We start from the raw sequence: 26,066 nt of genomic DNA on the forward strand, positions 1-26,066 counted from the left end.
CTGCCTGCTGGCTCCGCCCAGTAGGCAGAGTATAAATATTTGTGCTCCCCGTACAGCAGCCATTTCATCAGCTGCTGTAAGAGGCCACACACCTCTGTATAATAAAGCCTCGATTACATTCTACTCTCGTCTCGTCGTAATTGATAGTGCATCAATCCTCAGGTTAAATCACCACCAGTCAGCCCTCTCAAAAGGGAAGAGCAGCCTATTGTCCTCGGGGACTATGACAACTTTCATTGGCCAGTACAAGTGCCATGGACCGGTCTCCTCGCGCCATTGTTGGGGGCTGGCTGGGATTGGCTCAATAAGTGCAACCGAAGTTCCGCTCGGCATTGTTAACGGGGGGCTGGCGAGCGCGGTCCCAGGGAATCAGCTAGCAAGCCGGCATTTGGGGCGGGAAGCCTGTGAGGCCTTGTCAAGTGCACCAATTAACGTTGAATAGCGCTGTTGGCCTTGCTGCGCCGAGCGCCAGGAAACTCGCAGCCATTCCCGCTCGCTACAGCACTTGGAAATTTTTCCAAAGAATCGCACCCAATAAGTACCAGTTGGGCCGGGCAGAATTGTGGTCCCTGTCTGGGCCAGCTTTTACATAGCACAGTATGGAGCTCAAGCTGGGTGGAAATCCTTCCTCTGTCCACTAGCGGGGAAGCTTGTATTTCATGAGTCCCATGGGAAGATCAATAAGGGTATCCCTGTGGGCCTTGTGAGGGTTACTACATCCCCCTCAATTCCGAAGGTTCCCCTCCGGTGCCAGCTGAGGGCGTCTTCTTCGTCGCTTTGCGGGTGGCTGCGCCTCTGCCAGTGGCGGGGCCAAGTGGGGAGAATGTGCAAACTCCATACAGACAGTCACCCAAGGCCAGAATTCAACCTGGGTCACTGACGCTGTGAGGCAGCAATGCTAATCATGCCGCCCTAATCCTCAAGCTGGTGGTGGGCATCCGGTTCATGTCCAGCGACTTGAAATGGCCGCCTACGAGGACCAGAAACATAGACGCAATGAACGGCCTGGTGAAGTCGGTGTGCAAATGAACTCGGGGCATTCCCTGGGATGGAGCAAAGCCAACAGAGGGAGTTTCTGGTGTTCCTGGCATGTCAGGCACCGTTTTACCATGCTCTCAATGTCACCGTCGATTCCAGGCTTGTGATACTGTTAATTCACTGTGGGACCATGAGAACGAATGAACATTAGGCTTTAATATCCATGAACTCGCCTGCCAGAGTCGGCTGTACAAATGATTGCCATCCACAGGTGGCCGGACTATATTTGACCCCGGTGAGGGCGGAGCCAGAGGCGGAGCCCACCGGGGTTCCAGTACAGTACCTGGAAGTAGCCCGTATCATCACTTCCAGGTCATGGGTCACATTATTATACAGGCAGTACATTCACCACATTCACCCCCTGTTAAAAAAAATCAAGTCCGGCGCAGGTGACGTGGGGTCCATTAGAGATTCAGTCTGTCTGGAGGCTGGATCGTTCTGTTAGACCTCCTCAGCTCTGGCGATGCGGCGGGCACGGTCGTTGCAGATGGTGACTCCAGGACCGTCGTGTCTGAAACTTGAGCCTCAGTCCAGCGTGTGGTGGCAGTGCTGGCACGGGCCAATACAGGAGACCCAAGGGGGCATAAGGGACACAGGGGGTGGCTGTAGGCAGCGGGGTGTTGGCGCTAGATCTCGTAGGGAGACCATATCGTGCCGTCCGCCCTGGTGCGCGATGTAGGCTTACTGGGAGTTGACGTGCAGCAGCTGAGCCCTCTCGACCAGGGGGGTCGGTCTTATGGCTCCTCATATGCCTCTGGAGAAGGACAGGTCCCGGAGTTGTCAGCCACGGTGGAAGCGAGACCCCGGAGATGGACTTCCTGGGGACGAGAAACAAGTGGTCGTGAGAGGTTTCGTTCATGGCTGTGCAGAGGAGTGATCTGATGGAGTAGAGGGCGTTGGGGGGGACCTCCTGCCAGCGGGGGGTCGGGAGACTTATTGACCAGAGGGCCAGAAGGACGGCCTTCCATACCATTGCGTTCTCCCTCTCCACCTGTCCGTCGTCCTGCTCGAGGCGATGCCTTTGTTGAGCAGGTACTGACGCAGGTCATCGCTCATGAACGGTGTGCCCCGGTCACTGTGGACGTAAGCAGGGAAACCGAACAGTGTGAAGATGCTGTGCAGTGCCTTTATTACAGTGGCTGAGGTCATGTCGGGGCAGGGGACTGCAAAGGGGAAGCGGGAGTACTCGTCGATGACGGTTAGGAAGTATATGTTACGGTTGGTGGAGGGGAAGGGCCCTTTGAAATCCATGCTCTGGCGCTCAAAGAGCCAGGAGGCCTTTACCAGACGGGCCTTGTCTGGCCGGTAGAAGTGCGGTTTGCACTCAGCACAGACCTGGCAGTCCCTGGTCATGGCCTTTACCTCCTCGGTGGAGAAGAGCAAATTGCGGGCCTTAATAAAGTGGGTAAGCCGGGTGACCCCCGGGTGACAGAGGTCATTGTGGATAGCCCGAAGTCGGTCAACGTGCGCGCTGGCGCATGTGCTGCGGGACAGGGCATCTGGGGGCTCATGGAGCTTCCCAGGACGATACTTGATATTGGAATTGTAGGTGGAGAGTTCAATCCTCCACCTCAGGGTTTTGTCATTTTTTTATTTTGCCCTGTTGTGCGTTGTCAAACATGAAGGCGACCGACCGCTGGTTGGTGACAAGGCTGAACCATCTACCGGCTAGGTAGTGCCTCCAGTGCCACATGGCTTCCACTATGGCTTGCGCTTCCTTTTCAACCGAGAAGTGTCGGATCTCGGAAGCGTGGAGGGTTCGAGAAAAGAATGCTACTGGTCTGCCAGCCTGGTTGAGTGTGGCGGCCAGTATGACGTCGAATGCATCGCGCTCCACCTGAAAAGGGACAGACTAGTCCACCGCGTGCATAGCGGCCTTGGTGATGTCGGCCTTGATGCGGCTGAAGGCTGAGCGGGTCTCAGCCATCAGGGGAAAAGTGGTGGTTTTAATAAGTGGGTGGGCTTTGTCCGCATAGTTGGGGACCCACTGGGCTTAGTAGGAGAATAGCCCCAGGCATTGTTTGAGGGCTTTGAGGCTGTGGGGAGGGCGGAGTTCTGTGAGGGGGCCCATATGGTCGGGGTCGGGCCCTAGAACTCTGTTCTCCACGATGTAGCCGAGTATGGATAGTCGTGTAGTGCGGAAAACGCACTTCTCTTTGTTGTACGTGAGGTTTAGCAATTGGGCGGCCTGGAGGAACCTCTGAAGGTTGGCGTCATGGTCCTGCTTATCATGGCCGCAGATGGTGACATTGTCCAAGTACAGGTATGTAGCTTGCAAACCGTACTGGTCCACCATTCGGTCCATCGTTCTCTGAAAGACCGAGACCCCATTAGTGACGCCGAAGGGGACTCTGGGGAAGTGGAAGAGTCGGCCGGCTGCTTCGAAGGCAGTGTAGTGGCGTTCTTCTGGGAGGATTGGGAGCTGGTGGTAGGCCGACTTCAGATTGACCGTTGAGAACACACGGTACTGTGCGGTCTGGTTGACCATTTCCGCGATGCGGGGGAGGGGGTAAGCATCCAGTTGCGTGAACCGGTTAATAGTCTGACTATAATCTACAACCATCTGGTTCTTTTCCCTGGTCCGGACGACCACCATTTGCGCTCTCCAGGGGCTGTTGCTGGCCTTGATAATTCCGTCGCTCAACAGTCGTTGGACCTCCGACTTGATAAAAGCCATATCTTGGGAACTATACTGCCTGCCCCTGGTGGCGATGGGCTTACAGTCAAGAGTGAGGTTCGCAAAGAGCAAAGTGTGGTGATTGTAGATCTGAGCAGATGCAATACAACTGAGCAAGCACTAGAGGGAGCACGGGAGAGCTATAAATACACAGGGACAGGAAGTGAGGACACACTTCACAGAAGGGGGACTTGGCAGCAGGACTGGCAGACACAGCAGTAGGGGGGTTGCAGAGGTGAGGGAGGACGTACAACTTAAAACGGGGGTACTCGGCACCCTGCATCGCGAGGTTAGCGATACAGTACCCCCGGATCTGGACCGAATAGGATCCGGAGGCAAGGGAGATGGTTTGTGATGCAGGGCACATGGGAAGGGAGCAGTGCCTTACCGTGTCGGGGTGGACAAAGCTCTCCGTGCTCATGGAGTCGAAAAGGCAGGGGGTCTCGTGCCCTTTGATCCGGACGACCATTATTGAGTTTTTCAGGTGCTTCGGCTGCGACTGGTCGAGGGTAACTGCACCCAGCTGCGGGTAGCCAGCATGGTCGGCGGTGTCGGGGTCACAAAATGGCAGCCCCCATGAGTCGCACGTGTCGGGCTGGGTCGAAGGTGGCGACCAAGATGGCCGCCCCCACAAGTTGCACGTCTCGGGCCGGGTCGAAGATGGCGACCAAGATGGCCGCCCCCATTGGTCGCACGTGTTGGTCGGTGTTGGAGTCAGCGGGCAAGATGGCAGCCCCCACGAGTCGCACGAGGCTGATGACGCATCAGAAGGGGGTGTTCCGGGCAGGCACGCAGCCATGTTGCGGTGTCTGCGGGCCTGTGAGTCCACGGGTCGGGCCTGGTGAGTGTTCGATTTCGGGGCTTTAGGTCGGGCCAGACAGACTCTTGCGTCCCTTTTTCGCACAGTCGCTGCACGTCGCTGTGCCGGCTGGGCAGCGCTGCCGGGGGTGTTGACCCTGACCGCAGAAGTAGCACTGCGGTTCCCGGGGCTGGACTGGCAGCCGCGCAGCACAGGCCCGCGACGTAGTCTGGTCCAACTGGGGTCGCGGCGATGGCATCCACGAGGGGTTCGCCGGGTCCTCGGGGACCGCACAGAAGCTCTGATAGGCCACCTAGTTTAGCACACGGCTAAATCGCTGACTTTGAAAGCAGACCAAGGCAGGCCATCTGCACGGTTCAATCCCCGTACCAGCCTTCCCAAACAGGCGCCGGAATGTGGTGACTAGGGGCTTTTCACAGTAACTTAATTTGGTGCCTACTTGTGACAATAAGTGATTTTCATTTCATTTCATTTCACCTCTAATGAGGTAGCTAGCTTTAGCATGTTCTGCAGGTCAGTGGTCCCGTTTTCCAGCAAGCGCTGCCGGATGTAGTTCGATTGGACCCCAGCCACGTAGGTGTCCCGGATCTGCAGATTCATGTTTTCCTCCGCGGTCACATCCCGGTAGCTGCAGTTCCTCACTAGTAGGATCAGTTTTTCAAGATGCTCATCTAGCGATTCCCTAGCGCATTTACGGCAAGTCGTGAGGAGATGTCGGGCGTACACATCATTTACAGGCTTTACAAAATGCTTGAGTGTTGCGACCGCCGCCTCGTACGTGGCCGATTTCTCGATCATCACAGAAATTCAATGGCTCACCCGAGCATGGAGGAGTCGAAGCTTGATGGTTTCAGTGGGAAAGGAGTCAAGGTAGGCCTCAAAGCAGCGGAGCCAATATTCAAAGATCTCCTTGGCTTCTGATGCGCGCGCTTCGAGTTCGAGCTTATCAGGCTTTAGAGCGGCATCCATGATGCTGTCGATGGATATTAAATTGTGATACCATTAATTCACTGTGAGACCGTGAGAACGAATGAACATTAGGCTTTAATATCCATGAACTCGCCTGCCAGAGTCGGCTGTACAAATGAGTGCCACCCACAGGTGGCCGGACTATATATGTCCCTGGTGAAGGCGGAGCCAAAGGCAGAGCCCACCGGGATTCCAGTACAGTACCTGGAAGTAACCCGTATCATCACTTCCAGGTCATGGGTCACATTATTATACAGGCAGTACAGACAGCTCATGCATTAGGTGAAGTACATTCACCACCAGGCTACCACAGCTTTTCACTGGCATCTTCATATTCAAGGTCCCAGTGTGTCCACTATGCAGGTTCTATAGGAACATCTCTCTCCCCAGCTGCGATATGATCATGCAGACTCCATATTGGAGGATACCATCCTTCACACTGAAGTCCAGATGTGTCAACTGCTGATATGATATTGGCTGCTTCTTTACCCTTGCAAACGATTCCTCTCATGACAGTCCACATGCCCATTTTCGGCTCTTCAGCAGTGCTTGTAGGGGTGGCTAAGTTTGGGATAAATTTCCCATAATAGTTCATGAGCCCCAAAAACAACCTCATGTTCGATCGTATTTTCTGGTGTCGGGGCTCCCTTTATGGCCTGAACCTTTTCTTCTACTGTGTGTAAGTCATCCTGATCATAGAATTTACTGTAACTTATAGACTTTACAGTGCAGAAGAAGGCCATTTGGCCTATTGAGTCTGCTTCATGATGTCAGACTGTAGCTCTGCCGGAGAGACTTCTCTATAACCTGCTTTGCAGGATGATGTGGCGTAGTTTTTCAATGTGGAATCCCTTTGGGTCCATGTGCAGATCTGCACGGCCATCACAGGCAGAATGTCTATAAAGTTCAGCATTACCATGACCTCATTCGTTACTGGTGAAACGGAGAGCTCATAGGCAGCAGGAGTAGACAGAGGGTGTTTGCTATCTGTACACCCGTCTGCTGCTTAAACATGTATTCGTAAGCCACTAATGACGACCACGCTGGATCCAGGTTGAGGCTATGGGAGGAATCCCCTTGTCATCCTTGAAGAGATCCAGCAGGGGCTTATGGTCATTTACGATAAAGAAGTGTCACTCGTAGACATAGAACATACAGTGCAGAAGGAGGCTATTCAGCACATCAAGTCTGCACCGACCCACTTAAGCCCTCACTTCCACCCTATCCCCGTAACCCCTCCTAACCGTTTTGGACACTAAGGGCAATTTATCATGGTCAATCCACCTAACCTGCACATCTTTCGACTGTGAGAGGAAACCGGAGCACTCGGAGGAAACCCATGCAGACACGGGGAGAACGTGCAGACTCCTCACAGACAGTGACCCAGCAGGGAATCGAACCTGGGACCCTGGCGCTGTAAAGCCACAGTGCTATCTACTTTTGCTACCGTGCTGCCCAAATGAAATGTCTTTACTGTGTATATCACGACCAACCCTTTTTTCTCTATTTGGGTATAGTGGCGTTGCGGTCGGCCGGAGTGCTAGATACTTATACTATTGGGCGTTCCGTGCCGTTGACCCACCAATGGGACAACACTGTTCATTGTTGTATGGGGTGGCTGTGAGGACGAGCGGCCTTGAGGGGTCGTGATGTGTCAGCTGCTGGTATGATATTGGCTGCTTCTTTACCCTTGCAAACGATTCCTCTCATGACAGTCCACATGCCCATTTTCGGCTCTTCAGCAGTGCTTGTAGGGGTGACTAAGTTTGGGATAAATTTCCCATAATAGTTCATGAGCCCCAAAAACAACCTCATGTTCGATCGTATTTTCTGGTGTCGGGGCTCCCTTTATGGCCTGAACCTTTTCTTCTACTGTGTGTAAGTCATCCTGATCATAGAATTTACAGTGATTTATAGACTTTACAGTGCAGAAGGAGGCCATTTGGCCCATTGAGTCTGCACCGGCCCTTGGAAAGAGCACCCTACTTAAGCCCACACCTCCACCCTATCCCAGAACACAGTAGCCCCACCTAATCCTTTTGGACACTAAGGGCTATTTAACATGGCCAATCCACCTAACCTGCACATCTTTGGACTGTGGGAGAAAACCTGAGGACCCAGAAGAAACCCATGCAAACACGGGATGAACGTACAAACTCCATACAGACAGTGACCCAAGCCAGGAATCAAACCCAGGTCCCTTGCGCTGTGAAGCAACAGTGCTAAACACTGTGCTACCGTGCCGCGATGTCCCAGGTATGTGACCGCCTTTGCCTGAAACACACACTTGCCTCTCTTCAGGCGGACGCCGGCTTGGGAGAACTGCCTGAGGACCTCTTCCAAGATGATGATTATGAGCTTCAGAACATAATACACATAGGAATCATACAACTGCATTAAAAGGCTGGAGAAAAGAAATTCATACAACCAGTCAGATCAGGAAGAGGGTGAGAAATAAACCCACAGCCATAAATCTGAAGTTTCATACCAGAGCAAAGGGTAACAGCAACCTGCTCAGACTATACCAGAAGAACTTTAATGAAAATTTCAAAGAAAATGTTATCCAAGGAAAGGTGCTCTGGAACCAAGCAGCAATGCTAATGACATACGGGGGGGAAACTGAGATTCGACAGCTAGGCAAAACCCAAATCAGTGGGAGGCATTAAGGAAAAGATGTTGCTTCCAAATCACTGGAACAGATGTTTCTGCTATCCTGGGGTTGAGCAGTTGTGAAAAGCTGCAGTAAAAACCATGAGGTGAATCTCAGTAAACCATGAGTTTGAGCAGATGACACTATGAGCTGAAGACCCATTGAAAAAAAGCACCACTAGATCAGTAGTCAGGAAGACCTGATGAGTATTTATCCAGAGTACCTTTTAGTCTCCAAGTAAACCCGGATATATTCCAGAAGAAAACAGATGAAACATACAGAGGATATAAAAGAGCAGGTGGCATAGCTGATGATATTCAGATCTATGGGGCATGCACCTGAGGGCCTCCGATCCCCTGGGATATTAGCTCTGATCATGTGGAGTCTGTATGGGTAGAGTTGAGAAATGCCAACGGGCAAGAAACATTAGTGGGTGTCATATATAGACCCCCAACATCGAGTGGTGATGTTGGAAATGATATTGAACACAAAATTAGAGATGCATGACATAAGGGAATATCAGTGATCATGGGGGATTTTAATCTGCACAAAGATTGGGCAAATCAAATTAGCCACAATGCCGTAGAGGAGGAATTCCTGGATTGCATACGGGATGGTTTTCTTGACTAATATGTGGAGGAAACAACTAGAGAGCAGGCCATCTTAGACTAGGTATTGTGTAATGAGAAGGAAATCATTGCTAATCTGGCTGTATGAGACTCCTTGGGGATGAGCGACCATAACATGATAGAATCTTTCATCAAGGTGGAGAGTGAAGTAGTTGATTCGGAGACTAAGGTGCTGAATCTTAATAAAGGAAACTATGAAAATATGAGGCACAAGTTGGCCTTGATAGATTAGGGAGAGTTACTTAAAGGGATGACAGTTGATAGGCAATGGCAAACATTCAAGGAACGCATGGGGGAACTGCAGCTACTATTCATTCCTGTCTGGCACAAAAACAAAATGGGTAAGAGGGCCAATCCATGGCTTACAAAGGAAAATAAAAATGGTAACCGTCCAAGGAAGAAGCAAAGATTGGTCAAGAAAAATAATGGGCGCGATTCTCTGAAATGGAGACAGAGTTTTCGCACCGTCGTGAACGCCATTGCAGAAACTAGTGTTTTTGGCCCCCACAGGGGGCCAGCAAGGCGCTGGAGCGATTCACGCCGCTCCAGCCTCCCTTCCCGGTGCCAAATGGGCGCTGAGCCAACCCGCGCATGCACAGTTGGACCGCGCCAACCTGCGAATGCGTGGGGGACTTCCTCAGTGCGCCGGCCCCGACGCAACATGGCGTGGGGGTTCAGAGGCCAGCCGTGTAATAAAATAGAGCCGGGGCTGGAGAGGCCGGCCCGCCGATCGGTGGGCTCAGATCGCGGCCAGACCCCATCGGAGGGCCCTCCCCCCCCCCCCCCCCCCACCCCCCCACCCCCCCGGTGAAGGAGCGCTTTTCCCCGCCCCATAGGCTGCCCCCCGACCCTATGCGCAGAGTTCCCGCCGGCTGCGAGCAGGTGTGAACGGCGCCGACGGGACTCTGCCGTTTCCGAGTGGCCACTCAGCCTATCAAGGCTGGAGAATCGGCTGCCCGGCTGCGGACTGTGGCCCGCGCCGTGTCAAAGGCGCCGGCGCAAATGGCGCCGATTCTCCGCTCCTCAGAGAACTGCCTGCCGGCGTCGGACCGGTGCCACGGGAAAAATGGTGCTAACGGCAAGTCTCCCATACGGCGCGGCATGGGAGAATCGCGCCCAATAGGTCTGAGGATTGGGAGCAGTTTAGAATTCAGCAAAGAAGGACCGAGGGATTGATTAAGAAGGGGAAAATACAGTATGAAAGTAAGCTTGCAGGGAACATAAAGACTGACACTAAAAGTTTCTATAGATGTGTGAAGAGAAAGAGATTGGTAAAGATAAATGTAGGCCCCGACAACAGAAACAGGGGAATAATAAGGGACAAAGAAATGGCTGAGCAATTGAATACATACTTTGGTTGTCTCTTCACAAAAGAGGACACAAATCAGATACCAGAAATGTTGGACAATGGAAGGTTTAGTGAAAGGGAAGATCAATATTAGTAGAGAAATGGTGCCTGGAAAATTGATGGGATTGAAGGTGGATAAATCCCCAGAGCCTGATAATCTGCATCCCAGAGTGCTTAAGGAGGTGGCTCTGGAAATAGTGGATGCATTGGTGATCATCTTCCGTGATTCTATAGACTCTGGAACAGTCCCTGCAGATTGGTGGGTAGCTAATGTCACTCCAATATTCAAAAAGGGAGGTCGAGAGAAAACACGTAATTATAGACCAGTAAATCATATGGGTAGTAGGGAAAACTCTTGAGTCCATTATCAAGGACTTTATGGCAGAACATTTAGAAAGCAGTGGCAGGATCAGCCAGAGTCAGCATGGATTTCTGAAGGGGAAATCTGTTGGAATTCTTTGAAGATGTGACTAGTACATTTGACAAGGTGGAGCCAGTCGGTGTGGTATATTTGGACTTTCAGAAGGCGTTTGACAAAGTCCCGCAGAAGAGATTATTGGGCAAGATTAAGGTGCATGGGATTGGGGGAAGTGGACTGAGGTGGATAGAAAACTGGTTCGCAGAGAGGAAATAAGAGTAGGTCCTTTTCAAGTTGGCAGGCAGTAACTAGTGGAGTGCCACAGGGATCGGTGCTGGGACCCCAGCTATTCACAATAAATATTAATGATTTGGATGAGGGAACAAATTGAAAATCCCAAAGTTTGCAGATGATACCAAGTTGGGTGGGAGGGTGAACTGTGTCGAGGATGCAGAGATCCTACAGCATGATCTCAACAGATTGGGCAAGTGGGCAAATCAATGGCAGATGCAGTATAATTTGGATAATGTGAGGTTATTCACTTTGGAAGCAAAACCAGGAAGGAAGATTACTACCTGAATGGTTGTAAATTGGGAGAAGGGAGTGTGCAGCGGGACCAGGGTGTCCTTGTGCACCAGTCGCTGAAGGTAAGCATGCAGGTGCAGCAGGCGGTGAAGAAGGCCTTCATTGTGAGAAGTTTTGAGTACGGGAGCAGGGATGTGTTGTTGCAATTATACAGGGCCTTAGTAAGACCACACTTGGAATATTGTGTGCCATTTTGGTCTCCTTCTGAGGATGGATGTTCTTGCTCTCGAGGGTGTGCCACGAAGGTTTGCCAGACTGATTCTAAGGATGGCAGGACTGTCATATGAGGAGAGATTGACTAGGTTAGGTTTGTTCTTGCCGGAGTTCAGAAGAATGAGGGGGGATCTCATAGAGACTTATAAAATTCTAACAGGACTAGATGGGGTAGATGCAGGGAAAATATTCCTGATGGTGGGTGTGTCCAGAACCAGGGGTCACAGTCTGAGCATTCAGGGTAAACCATTTCAGACAGAGATGAGGAGACATTTCTTCACCCAAAGTGAGCCTGTGGAATTCAGTACCACAGGAAGTCGTTGATTCTAACATTGAATATATTCAAGAGGTGGCTAGATATAGGGGGTGATTCTCCAAAATGGAGATGAAGTGTTCGCGCCGACGTGAACGCTGCACCGACGGCACGAAACGGGCACCGGTACGACCGATTCTGTCCCCACAGGGGGTCAGAACGGCGCTGGAGTGGTTCACTGGCCGCTCCAGCCTCTCTTCCCGGTGCCAAATGGGCGCATCACCAACCCGCACATGCGCAGTTGGGCAGCGCCAAACTGCGCATGCGCGGTGGACCTCTTCAGCGCACCCTCCCTGACTCAACACGGCGTCGGTGTTCAGGGGCTGGCCGTGCAGGAAAGTAGGCCCGGGAGGAGTGGGGGAGGCCGGCCTGCCGATTGGCGGGCCCCGATCGCAGGCCAGACCCCATCGGAGGCCCCCCTCCCCTCCAGACCCTTCGCGCAGAGTTCCCGCCGGCAGCGACCAGGGGTGAACGGCGCCGGCGGGACTCTGTCGTATCCGCTCGGCCCATTCGGGCTGGGGAATCGCCGGCCCCGCCGAATCCAGCGGCCCGCGGCCGGTGGCGCGTCAAATGGTGCCGATTCTCTGCACCTCAGAGAATCGCGCGCCTGCATCAGGGCGTTATGGCGCAGTTGCGGCGATTCTCCGGCGGGGTGCTCGGAGAATCGTCCCCATAGCATTTGGGGCGAACGCGATCAAAGGTTATGGGAAGAAAGCCCATAACTATTGAGTTGGATGATCACCCATGATCGTGATAAATGACGGAGCAGGCTCGAAGGGCCAAAAGGCCTCCTCCTGCTCCTATCTTCTATGTATGGAGCTATGTAAACCCCAGGGCAGCATTGTGGCACAGTGGATAGCACTGCTGCCTCATGTGCTGAGGTCCCAGGTTTGTTCCCGGCTCTGGGTCACTGTCCATGTGGAGTTTGCACATTCTCCCAGTGTTTGCGTAGGTTCCGCCCTCACAATCCAAAAGATGTGCAGGATAGGTGGATTGGCCATGCTAAATTGCCACTTAATTGGAAAAATGAATTTGGTATTCTAAACTTATATTGAAAAAAATCTATGTGAACCCCACGAGTGCCACCCTGCCTGATCCCCATTATGGAGACCAGCACTGAAAGGCCCTTGCCCGAGGTTTCCGAGGTGAGCGGGTTAGATCCCGTGCCTTGGTTATATCTCGGGAACGCATATTAGAGTGAGACTAGTTGTCTTACTCTAATGTGAAGACTTGCCAGAATGTGACCCAAAATGTGCGGGATACACATTGCGACATCTCACGAGATTGTGTTAGATCTCGCAAGGTGTAGAACCCAGCATCCTTCTCCCACCCGCCGGCGCAATATGAATCACTGCTGGTCTCCACCACGCTGGGGGGGGGGGGGGGGGGGGGGGGGCGGGCTCTGAGGACATTGTAACCCCTGGGTGAATGGGTTCATGGCAGGGCAGTTGGCAGCCTGGCAGTATCAAACTGGCACTACCAGGATGATGTGTCAGATTGCTACTGCCAAGGGGAGGGTGTGGGGACTGAAAGGGGCAGGACATGAATGCGACATGGGGGATGGCACCACTTAGCGGGATGTCACTTATCTGGGGGGGGGGGGGTGGAAGGGAGGACGCTAGTGCCGGTGATTGTTGGTGGGGGGGGGGGGGGGGGGCCTGATCGGAGGCCCGTGGAGATAGTCCTGATGCCTTGTTCCTTGGCGGGGGGGGGGGGGGGGGGGGGGGGGGGGTGTTGGGGGCACTGAAGCCCTGATGCCAGCGATGATGGTGGTGGGTGGGAACACTGAAGAGCCGATGCCAGTGATGGTGGTTGAGGCGATGGGGACTTTACTGTCCCTTTAAGATTGCGGCGCCATTTAATCTCTATGAAGCTGGGCTTGCCGGTGTATTTAGGCCCCTCCCATCTCAATGGCTGTGCAAAACCCACTCTTTTCCAAAACAATTACTAAATGTGGGTGGATTGTGATCTAGAACACACATAGGAGCACAGGAAAAGGAGCAGGCCATTCAGCCCCTCGAGCTGCCATTTAACGAGACCACAATTAGTAATTTTCTGGGAGAAATGCATCCACATGTCGTTCTAGAATACAAGCCAGGGAGCGAAATGGTGCGAGCAGATGCCCGATAACTGTTCACACCGAAGGAGATAAATTAGATTTAGGGAAAAACAATGTTGTATTTAAGTCACTGTCGAAGGAATTAGGCTATCACTAATATTTAGTGGAGGCTATCCTAAGGAGTTTGTTTCTTATTGCCACAGGCTGAAGATAGTAACATTGAAAATACAAACAATCATTCAGAAACACGGGAAAATCCAGAAGAGTGCCAAGAGATTTAAAGAGCTGCTGAACCTTTCAGAGACTGATTTAGGTACGTCTGATTGATTGAAATTTCAAATAGCAAAACTATCATCAAAACTGATCATTAAAGTGCTCAAAAAGAATAAGTGCTATTTAATTAATGGAATCCATTTTGCAGGAATGGTTAATGTTCTCAGGCATGAGGCCCAGTCAAATTATAAAATGACAATGAGGTTGACTGGAGTACACATTAAGATAAGGATGATTAGCTGATAAATTCTCAAGTTATAATACCCACAGCTAATGATGGAAATATGTTGTAAATTTCAAGGGTTTAATTGTGTAGGCATTGGTGGTGATCCTTCAGGAATCACTGGAGGCAGGGAGGGTCCCAGAAGATAGGAAAATTCCTAATGTAACACACCTGTTTAAGAAGGGAGAGAGGCAGAAGACGGGAAATTTTAGGTCGGTTCGCCTGACTTTGGTCATTGGAATGAAGAGCTTGTCATATGAGGAGCAGTTTAGCTCACTTGGCTAAATCACTGGCTTTTAAAGCAGACCAAGCAGGCCAGCAGCATGGTTCGATTCCCGTACCAGCCTCCCTGGACAGGCGCCGGAATTGGCGACTAGGGGCTTTTCACAGTAACTTCATTGAAGCCTACTCGTGACAATAAGTGATTTTCATTTTTTTCATTTTCAGTTGAGGTCTCTGGGTCTGCACTCATTGGAGTTTAGAAGGATGAGGGGGACCTTATTGAAACTTAACGGATACTGAGAAGCCTAGATAGAGTGGACGTGGTGAAGATGTTTCCACTAGTACGAAAAACTAGAACCCGAGGGAACAGCGCCAGACTGAAGAGATGATCCTTTAAAACTGAGATAAGGAGAAATTTCTTCAGCCAGAATATGGTGATTCTGTGGAACTCTTTGCCGCAGAAGGTTGTGGAGGCCAAATCACTGTCTTTAAGACAGAGATGGATAGGTTCTTGATTAATAAGGGGGGCAGGGGTTATGGGAAGAAGGCAGAAGAGAATGGGGATGAGAAACGTATCAGCCATGATTGAATTGCGGAGCATACTTGATGGACCGAATGGCCTAATTCTGCTCCTATGTCTTATGGTCTTATCACACATATCCAATGGGAGATGCACTCAAAAAATAATAATCTTTATTAGTGTCACAAGTATGCTTACAGTAACACTGCAATGACGTTACTGTGAAAATCCTCTAGTCACCACACTACGTCGCCTGTTTGGGTACACTGAGGGAGAATTCAGAATGTCCAATTCATCTTACGAGCACATCTTTTGGGACTTTGGAGAGGAAATCGGAGCACCCAGAAGAAACCCATGCAGACACAGGAGAACTTGCAGACTCCACACAGATAGTGACCCAAGTCAGGAATCGAACCCGGGTCCCAGGCACTGTGAGGCAACAGTACTAACCACTGTGCTACTTTGCCAAAAGGCAGAGTTATGGCTACAACACTAAATTACAGTGCAATATTAACTGAAATTGACTTTGTATGACAAAACTCATACATCAGCAGATTCACTGACTCAGCTGGTTTCAGCTTAATATAACTTAATTGGGGCAGCACGGTGGTGCAGTAGTGAACATTGCTGCCTCACGGCGCCGAGGTCCCAGGTTCGATCCGGGCTCTGGGTCACTGTCCGTGTGGAGTTTGCACATTCTACCCCTGTTTGCATGGGTTTCGCCCCCACAACTGAAAGATGTGCAGAGTAGATGGATCGGCCATGCTAAATTGCCCGTTAATTGGAAAAAAATAATTGGGTACTCTAAATTTAATTTAAAAAATAATATAACTTAATTCAGTTCAAAATGTGAAACTTTTGTCGCTCTATTGCAGTGTACTGATACCAACTGTATGCTCACAATTTATGTCTCAGGTATCGGCAGACTTGTTTGACTTCATTGGCAAAGTGGTTGGGTTAAAGTTGAATGCTCTGCAGTGGCAATCTGATCTAATTTCTCTATTTAAATTAAATAAATTTTTTATTTATTTTTAAAATTCATTCATGGGGGGGGGCAGCATGGTGACACAGTGGTTAGCACTGCTCCCTATGGCGCTGAGGACCCAGGTTCAGATCCCGGCCCTGGGTCACTGTCCGTGTGGAGTTTGCACATTCTCCCCGTGTCTGTGTGGGTTTCACCTCCACAACCCAAAGATGTGCAAGGTAGGTGGATTGGCCACGCTAAATTGCCCCTGAATTGGAAAAAAGTAATTGGGTACTCTAAATTATATTTTTTAAAAATGTGAGCAGCACAGTGGCGCAGTGGTTAGCACTGCTGCCTCATTGCGCGAGGTCCCAGCTTCAATCCCGGCCTCGGGTCACTGTCTGTGTGGAGTTTGCACATTCTCATGTTTGCGTGGGTTTCGCCCCCACAACCCAAAGGTGTGAAAGGTAGGTGGACTGGCCACACTAAAATTGCCCCTTAATTGGACAAAATTAATGGCTATTCTAAATTTTTTAAAAATTAATTCATGGGATGTGGGCATCACTGGCTATTGCCCACGCACTCTCGAGACAGTGGTTGTGAGCTGTCTTCTTGAACAGCTGCAGTCCATGTGATATGGGCCACCCACGGTGCTGTTAGGAAAGGGTTTCCAGGATTTTGACAGAGCAACAGTGAAGGAATGGTGAATGGTGATAGATTTCCAAGTCAGCGTGGTGAGTGGCCTAGTGGGGAACATCCAGGTGGTGGTGTTCCCACATGTCTGTTGCTCTTGCCCTTCTAATGTAGCGGCAGTCCTGGAAAAGAGAAGGGGGCAAGTGGAGGTTGTAGCTTAACAAGAAAGGGAGCTGTAGAACAAGCTAGGAATATCACTAGATTTAGAAGCCCACACGATGGAGAGGTTTTAGTAGCTGCTAATAAATTGGAGATAAAGCTGATAAAAGAAGCAAAACAAAAAATGTTGGAAGGAATTAGGAGTATTTACTGAAATACAAGACAGGGGACAGCAGCCTTGCCACACAGAAAAGGTGCTGCTCCCTGATAGCACATTGTGGGGAATTCATACTGTATTGTAATTCACACTGTATTATATTGTAGAGTATTATGTCCTTGTGGGCTCTGTCTGTGAGCCGTTGCGCAGCTCTGCCCATAGGGGAAGATGAGGAGCTTGTACAGGGCTCCACCCATGGCTCCGCCCATGGCTCCGCCCATGGCCCCTCACACTACCGGAAGTATAAAGTGCTGCAGCCGTGTGAGCCTGCCCTCAGTTCTTCTGGTCTCAGGCAGGCTCAGTTGTAAGACTATTAAAACCACAGTTTACTTCCAATCGTGTTCCGAGTGAATTGATGGTCGCATCAATTTAATAGTCTTAGAAAACTTGAAGAAAACTACTATGGAATCAGCCCTCAAACCTGATCGACTAGAACTCGACCCGCAGGCTGCAGAGGTGAAGGAAATCTTCCTACACTGGCTTCGGTGTTTCAAGGCCTACCTGGCTGAATCAAGCACATCCGAGACTGCAGAGGAGCAGAAATTCAGTCTACTGCACGCACGGGTGAGCCATTGCATCTCTATGCAACTCAATTGTACCAACTCCTATACTGAGGTCCTTGCAATGCTCGATCGATTGTACGTAAACGAGGTCTAGGCGTGGCGCATTTTCACTACCCGCCGCCAGCGCCCCGCAGAGTCGCTAGAGGACTTCCTGCGCGATTTAAAAGCCCTTGCTCGGGACTGCAACTTTCAGGCTGTAACAGCCTCCCAGCATATGGAACTCGCTGTCCGTGATGTATACGTTGCGGGGCTCAGGTCTAACTATGTGCGCCAGCAATTACTTGAGAAAGGGACCCAGAACTTGGAGGACACGGTAGAGCTGGCAACTACTATGGAGGTCGCGTTCCGAAGTCTAAACTCATTCCCCGCTGACCAAGCGACCCCATCATGGGCCCCCGACCAGCGGCTGCCCCAGGCCTGCGCCGGGCGGCCACCCACCCACTATGGAGCACCAGCGTGCCATTTTTGTGGCCAGCCCCAACATCCACGGCAGCACTGCCCGGCCCGCAACGCCACCTGCAGCAGCTGCAGTCGCAAAGGACACTATGCCCGAGTATGCCTGGTGAAATCAAAACTTTCTAGCTCCCCCGCAGCCCAGAGCACTCGCCCCCCCCCCCCAACTCGCAGGCCCGCAGACCCCGTAATGCTGCAGCGTTTCTGCCGACTCCGCCCGACACGTGCGACTCATGGGGGCCGCCATCTTGGCAATCCTCCCCCACGCGGCCGGCCATGTGCGAGTCATGGGGGCCGCCATCTTCCTTGCCGCCCGCCACGTGCGATCCATCGGGCGGCCATCTTGGACGCCATCTTCTTCATCACCCGCCATGTGCGATCAACGGGGGCTGCCATCTTGGCCATCAACCGAAGTTCACCTCGACGACTACGACCTCAGCGGACAGTCATCACAGGGCTACTCCAGCACTGCTGATCGAGCCGCCGACTACCCGCAACTCAACGCAGTCACGTTGGACCAGTCGCGTCCGAAACACCTCCAGAGCGTGATGATGTCTGTTAAAATCAACGGGTACAGGACACCGTGCCTCTTCGTGCATCCTGACCTGGTAAGACGCTGCTCGCTCCCTATCTTCCCTGCACGGCAAACTATCTCCCTCGCCTCGGGCTCGCACTCGGTCCACATACAAGGGCGCATCGTCGCGACCCTAACGATTCAGGGCACTAGCTACTCTAATTTACGTACTCCCCGACCTCTACGCCCCACTCTTACTCGGGCTCGATTTCCAATGTAATCCCAAGAGCCTCACACTCAGCTTCGGCGGACCCCTACCTCCACTCACTATCTGCAGTTTAGCGACTCTAAAAATCAACCCCCCCTCCACTCTTCGCTAATCTAACGGCTAACTGTAAACCAGTAGCCACTCGCAGCGGTACAGCCTGCAGGATAGAGTATTCACCAGTTAATGGTTTGGCTATAATCAACCACCATTCGGAACTTTTCCACGGTCTTGACGACCACCACCTGTGCTCTACAGGGGCTGTTACTGGCCTCTATGACTCCCTCGCGCAGGAGCCGCTGGACTTCGGCTCTGATGAATACTCTATCCTGCAGGCTGTACCACCTGCTGCGAGTGGCTACTGGTTTACAGTTAGCCGTCAGGTTAGTGAAGAGCGGAGGGGGGTCGATTTTTAGGGTCGCTAAACTGCAAATAGTGAGTGGAGGTAGGGGTCCGCCGAAGCTGAGTGTGAGGAGGCTCTTGAGATTACATTGGAAATCGAGCCCGAGTAAGAGTGGGGCGCAGAGGTTGGGGAGTATGTACAGCTGGAAATTAGAGTAGCTGGCTTCCTGAATCGTTACAGTCGCGACGGTGCGCCCTTGTATGTGGACCGAGTGCGAACCCGAGGCGAGGGAGATAGTTTGCCGTGCAGGGAAGATAGGGAGCGAGCAGCGTCTTACCAGGTCAGGATGTACGAAGCTCTCGGTGCTCCCTGAGTCGAAGAGGCACGGTGTCTTGTACCCGTTGATTCGAACGGACATCGTTGAGCTCTGGAGGTGCTTCGGACGCGACTGGTCCAACGTGACTGCGTTGCGTTGCGGGTAGTCGGCGGCTCGATCAGCAGTGCTGGAGTGGCCCCGTGATGACTGTCCGCTGAGGTCGTAGTCGTCGAGGTGAACTTCAGTTGATGGCCAAGATGGCGGCCCCCGTTGATCGCATGTGGCGAGTGATGAAGAAGATGACGTCCAAGATGGCCGCCCCGTGGATCGCACGTGGCGGGCGGCGAGGAAGATGGCGTCCAAGATGGCGGCCCCCATGACTCGCACGTGGCTGGCCGCGTGGAGGAGGATTGCCAAGATGGCGGCCCCCATGAGTCACACGTCGGGTGGAGGCGGAGTCGGCATACACGCTGCAGCATTACGGGCTCTGCGGGCCTGCGAGTTGGGGGGGTGAGTGCTCTGGACTGCGGGGGAGTTAGAAAGTTTCGACTTCGCCAGGCATACTCTGGAATAATGTCCTTTGCGACCGCAGCTGCTGCAGGTCGCGTTGCGGGCCGGGCAGTGCTGCCGTGGGTGTTGGGGCTGGCCACAAAAATGGCACACTGGCGCTCCATAGTGTGTGGGTGGCCACGCGGCGCAAGCCTGGGGCAGTCGCTGGTCGGGGGTCCACGATGGGGTTGCTTGGTCCGCGGGGAACGAGTTTAGACTTCGGAACGCGACCTCCATAGTAGTTGCTAACTCTGCCGTGTCCTCCAAGTTCTGGGCCGCTTTCTGAAGTAGTCGCTGGCGCACATAGTTAGGCCTGAGCCCTGCAACGTATACATCACGGACAGCGAGTTCCATATGCTGGGAGGCCTTAACAGCCCCAAAGTTGCAGTCCCGAGCAAGTGCTTTTAAGTCGCGCAGGAAGTCTTCCAGCGACTCTGCGGGGCGTTGGCGGCGGGTAGTGAAAATGTGCCGCGCGTAGACCTCGTTTATCGGCCGCACGTACAATCGGTCGAGCATAGCAAGGGCGTCAGTATATGAGGTGGTACAATTGAGTTGCGTAAAGATGCGATGGCTCACCCGTGCGTGCAGTAGGCTGAGTTTCTGCTCCTCTGTAGTCTCGGATGTGCTTGAAGCCAGTGTAGGAAGATTTACTTCGCCTCTGCAGCCTGCGGGTCGAGTTCTAGTCGATCAGGTTTGAGGGCTGATTCCATAGTAGTTTTCTTCAAGTTTTCTAAGACTATTAAATTGATGCGACCATCAATTCACTCGGAACACGATTGGAAGTAAACTGTGGTTTTAATAGACTTACAACTGAGCTTGCCTGCGACCAGAAGAACTGAGGGCAGGCTCACACGGCTGCAGCACTTTATACTTCCGGTAGTGTGAGGGGCCATGGGCGGAGCCAAGGGTGGAGTCCTGTACAAGCTCCTCATCTCCCCCTATGGGCAGAGCTGTGCAACGGCTCACAGACAGAGCCCACAAGGACATAATACTATAACAATACAATACAGTGTGAATTACAATACAGTATGAATTCACCACATCCACAAAGTGGAAAACCCTAACCAACATGTAGCTGCTCAATTCAGTCTATAACTTCTATTGCCTCCCTCCAATTAACTGTTGTAACTTTGCTGCATCTCTTCTCAACATATTTGGTACAATTAAGCCTATGTTCTTACTGCCTGATCCAGACAGCAATGGTAATTATACATGCATTTATGTCTGATTCAGTCCTGCCCCATGTGTAACTGCAAACATTTAGCTTGTACTCTCCTGCCTGTGTTGTAACTGCTAAGCTATATTCAACTTGCCCCGTCGAATAATAAAGGTATATATAGGGCGTGATCCAATGGCCATGCTGCGCCAGAAAGGCAGCTCTCTGTGGCGCAGCATGGCCGATAAAAGCTGGGAGACCGCGCTCCTGGGATCTACCCAGTTTGCAACGCCTTGCGAGATCCATCGTGATCGTGAAACGTTACAGTGTAAATCCTACCCATTGTGGGTGGGATCACTTTTTCGCAAATCTGCATATTAGAGCGAGACAGCTAGCCTCACTCTAATGTGCAGATTCCCGAGGTATCTGAGCCTTTGGGATTTATCTTCTTTGTCTTGCAGATCTCGGGTGAGTGCTGGTCAGCACAGGTCCCCACAAATGGGGACCAGATGGAACGGCACTCGTGGGGGTCTCCCTGGGGTTCGGAGGCCTTCAGCTGCCTGCCCTTTGTTGATGTGCAACTTTGTACCACAGTGATGCACAATCAATGGACACGAAACGTAGGTGAAGTCCGAAACGAAAGGCTTTAATTAGCAAGAAGTGAGCCCGGCAGCAGACGTACAGGAAAATGGCTGGCTGCCGGGGAACACGGGTTCTTAAACCCCGCCTCGTAATGCGGAGCTACCTTCCACTTAGCCAATAGGGATAAGAGGCACACGATACCTGGGCCAATGGGCAGCGAGTCCTCTGCACCAATGGCAGCTCACACTCTCAGGTACCGTAATACCCTAGTCATACTACCACATTCACCCGTTGTTGAGAAAGGAACCGGGGGGGGGGGGGGGGGGGGGGGGGGGGGGGTGCGTACGGGGAATTCGGACATGGAGAGGGGGGGGTGTGTCCTGTGCGAGTATATAAGAGACTGGTAGTATGACTAGTGATGTTGGATCATACCTTTTCACTGGTGGCTGCCCACTGGCCCGCAACTATTTACAGGGTTAAGTCAAGACACAGTAACTATGTACAGTTTGGAGAACAGAAAAAAATAGAGAACAAGCAAAAACAAGAGTACATCAACAGTTCAGCCGATCGGGTGCCTTGGACGTCCTGTGCGACCTGCGGAGTTGTGCTGGCGACGTTGAGTGGTGGTCATCCGTGACTCCGGGAGCAATGATCCTGTTCATGCGGCTGCGTCCGTACCCCTACCCTAGTTGGAGCTAGCGGGGACCAGGCCGGGGGAGGGGCGTCCTGTCTACTAGGCAGCGCATGTAAAGGTGGCGGGGGGGGGGGGGGGCCTGCCAGGGACAGTTGGGGTTGGGGGCGCTGGCACCGGGGGGGGGGGTAGCCGGGATCTGGCGGGCGCCAGATCTCGTAGGGAGACCGTGTCCTGTCAGCCGTCTGGGTACTCCACATACGCGTACTGCGGGTTCGCGTGGAGCAGCTGGACCCTCTCTACCAACGGGTCCGGCTTGTGCACCCGCACATGTTTCCAGAGCAGGATGGGCCCGGGGGTAGCCAGCCAGGTCGGGAGCGGTGTCCCTGAGGAAGACTTCCTGGGAAAAACAAGAAGGCGGTCGTGAGGCGTTTGGTTAGTGGATGTACAAAGAAGTGACCGGATTTAATCGAGGGCGTCTGGGAGGACCTCTTGCCAGCGGGAGATTGGGAGATTTCTGGACCATAGGGCCAGCAGGACGGTCTTCCAGACAGTACCGTTCTCCCTCTCGACCTGTCCATTACCCCTGGGGTTGTAACTGGTCGTCCTGCTGGAGGCGATGCCCCTGCTGAGCAGGAATTGACGCAGCTCGTCAGTCATAAAGGTGGACCCCCGATCGCTATGAATGTAAGTGGGGAACCCGAACAGGGAGAAAATGGTGTGGTGGGTTTTGATGATGGAGGTTGTGGTCATGTCGGGGCAGGGTATGGCGAACGGGAAGCGGGAGTACTCATCAGTCACGTTGAGGAAGTACGTGTTGCAGTTGGTAGAGGGGAGGGGAGCTTTGAAGTCCATGCTGGGACGTTCAAAGGGACAGAAAGCCTTTATCAGATGCACTTGTTCGGGGCGGTAGAAGTGCGGTTTGCACTCCACGCAGATGTCGCAGTGCCTAGTTACTGTCCTGACCTCGTCGATGGAGTAGGGCAGGTTGCGGGTCTTTATAAAGTGGAAGAAGCGGGTGACCCCCGGGTGGCAGAGGTCCGCGTGGAGGGTTCGAAGGCGGTCCACTTGTGCGTTGGCACAGGTGCCGCGGGATAGGGCATCGGGAGGCTTGTTTAGCTTCCCAGGCCGATACAAGATGCCGTAGTTGTAGGTGGACAGTTCGATCCTCCACCGCAAGATCTTGTCGTTCTTTATCTTGCCCCTCTGTGCGTTGTCGAACATGAAGGCCACTGACCGTTGGTCTGTGAGGAGGGTGAACCTCCTGCTGGCCAGATAGTGCCTCCAATGTCGCACAGCTTCTACTATGGCCTGTGCTTCATTCTCGACCGAAAAGTGGCGGATTTCGGAAGTGTGGAGGGTATGGGAGAAGAAGGCCACGGGTCTGCCCGCTTCATTGAGGGTGGCCGCCAGAGCTACATCGGACGCGTCGCTCTCGACCTGGAAGGGGAGGGACTCATCGATAGCTCGCATCGTGGCCTTTGCAATATCTGCTTTGATGGGGCTAAAGGCCTGGCGGGCCTCCATCGACAGGGGGAAACATGGCTGATTGGAAGAGGGGACGGGCTTTGTCTGCGTAATTGGGGACCCACTGGGCGTAATATGAAAAGAAGCCCAGACAGCGTTGAGGGCTTAAGGGGAGCGGGGAAGGGGGAGCTCCATCAGGGGGCACATGAATTCCGGGTCGGGGCCTATCACTCCGTTACGCACTACGTAGCTGAGGATTGCTAGACGGTCAGTGCTAAACACAAATTTGTCCTTGTTGTAGGTCAGGTTCAGGAGTTTTGCGGTTCAGAGGAATTTTCGGAGGTTGGTGTCGTGGTCCTGCTGGTCGTGGCTGCAGATGGTGACGTTATCAAGATACGAGAAGGTGGCCCTTAAACCGTATTGGTCGACCATTTGGTCCATCTCTCGTTGGAAGACCGAGACCCCATTTGTGACACCGAAGGGAACCCTTAAAAAGTGGTAGAGCTGCCCATCCGCTTCGAACGCAGTGTACCTGCGGTCACTCGCGCGGATGGGGAGCTAATGGTAGGCAGACTTGAGGTCCACTGTGGAGAAGACCTTGTACTGCGCGATCCTGTTGACCAGGTCGGAGATACGTGGGAGAGGGTACGCATCCAGCTGCGTAAACCTGTTGATGGTCTGACTGTAGTATATGAATATCCTATTCTTCTCCCCGGTCTTTACCACCAGCACTTGTGCTCGCCAGGGGCTGTTGCTAGCCTCGATAACCCCCTCCTTCAGAAGCCGCTGGACCTCGGACCTGATGAAGGTCCGGTCCTGGGCGCTATACCGTCTGCTCCTGGTGGCGGCGGGTTTGCAATCCGGGATGAGGTTTGCAAACAAGGATGGGGGATCGACCTTGAGGGACTCGAGGCTGCAGACAGTGACGGGGGGTATAGGGCCGCCAAATTTGAATGTTGAGCTCTGGAGGCTACACTGGAAGTCTAACCCCAGGAGTGCTGCCAGGCAGAGGTGAGGGAGGACGAATAGCTTGTAGTTTTTAAACTCCCTCCCCTGGACCGTGAGGTCCACTATGCAGCACCCCGTGATCTGTACCGAGTGAGAACCGGAGGTCAGAGTGATTTTTTGCGTAACCGGGTAGACAGGAAGAGCACAGCGTCTTACCGTGGCGGGGTGGACGAAACTCTCTGTGTTCCCGGAGTCCGGCAGGCAGCTTGTCTCGTGGCCGTTGGGCAGAATCTTCATGGTCGCTGTGGAGAGGGTACGAGGCCGCGACTGGTCCAATGTGACTGAGGCGAGTCGTGGCAGATATTCAGAGTCGTCATCAGGCAGGAAGTAGTCACCCGCGGGATCCTCGGTGGCGATCCAAGATGGCGGCCCCCGTCGGCCGCACATGGTGGGGGGTGGACATAATGGCGGTGCCCGTCCCCTGCACGTGGAGTCGGGGATCCAAAATGGTGCCGCCCGGGGGTCGCACATGGCGTCGGGGGTGTAAAAATGGCGGTGCCTGGGGATCGCACGTGGCGATGGGGAGTGGGGGCAGCGAGGTCCGTACGGGGCCCCTGAGGAGAGCGGGGGGGAAGTCAAACGGCCACAAAGTGGCCCTTCTTACCGCAGCCCTTGCAGGTTGCGGAACGGGCTGGGCATCGCTGACGGGGGTGCTTTGCCTGGCCGCAAAAATAGCAGCGGAGCCCCGCGAGTTTTTTGGGGAGCCCTGCGGCGCAGGCCTGGGAGGGTTCTGAGTCCATGGGGGTGAGAGAGGTCAAGTTCCACGCTACCCAGGCGGCCGCCGCGCGGGCGTTACAATTCGCAACATCTAGGGAGGAGGCGAGGCCCGTGCCTCCGTGAGGCTTAAAGTTTCTCTCTCCAACAGTCTTTGGCGGATCTGCGAGGACTGCATACCTGCAACGAAGGCGTCTCGAATCAGAAGTTTGGTATGTTCAGCAGCCGACACCTGTGGGCAGCCGCAGTTCCTCCCTAGCACGAGGAGGGCACGGTAAAATTCGTCCAGGGACTCACCAGGTATTTGCTGTCTCGTGGCCAGTAAGTGCCGAGCGTAGACTTGGTTCACCGGCCGTATGATATGTCCTTTGAGTAAGTCCATAGCCGCGTCTTAGTCTGTCGTGTCCTCTGAGCGTGTACACGGCGGTGCCGACGCACGAGTGGAATTTCTGCTCCCTCGTCGGGACGTTTTCCGCTGTGCTCAGGTAACTATTGAAGCAAGCCAGCCAATGCTTAAATGCGACTGTTGCATTTGCTGCGTGAGGGCTGAGTCGAAGACACTCCGGCTTGATGCGAAGCTCCATCCTTTAAATCGTGCTAATTAAATTGATGCACAATCAATGGACACGAAACGT

At 52.9% G+C, this 26,066-nt stretch overlaps 1 protein-coding gene across 1 annotated transcript in view; it reads left to right on the forward strand.

Annotated features, from left to right (window-relative positions):
* The window catches only part of LOC119963670 (peptidyl-prolyl cis-trans isomerase FKBP8-like), an 84,051-nt gene that overhangs the window by 56,758 nt on the left and 1,227 nt on the right, over positions 1 to 26,066 (forward strand). The window contains exon 8 of the mRNA XM_038792991.1: positions 13,863 to 13,972. Within this exon, the coding sequence (XP_038648919.1) occupies positions 13,863 to 13,940 (78 nt within the window). The 3' untranslated portion in view covers positions 13,941 to 13,972. The remainder of the gene's footprint in view (positions 1 to 13,862; positions 13,973 to 26,066) is intronic.

Source organism: Scyliorhinus canicula, chromosome 1 (assembly GCF_902713615.1).
Source record: "Scyliorhinus canicula chromosome 1, sScyCan1.1, whole genome shotgun sequence".
Classification (NCBI taxonomy): Eukaryota; Metazoa; Chordata; class Chondrichthyes; order Carcharhiniformes; family Scyliorhinidae; genus Scyliorhinus; species Scyliorhinus canicula.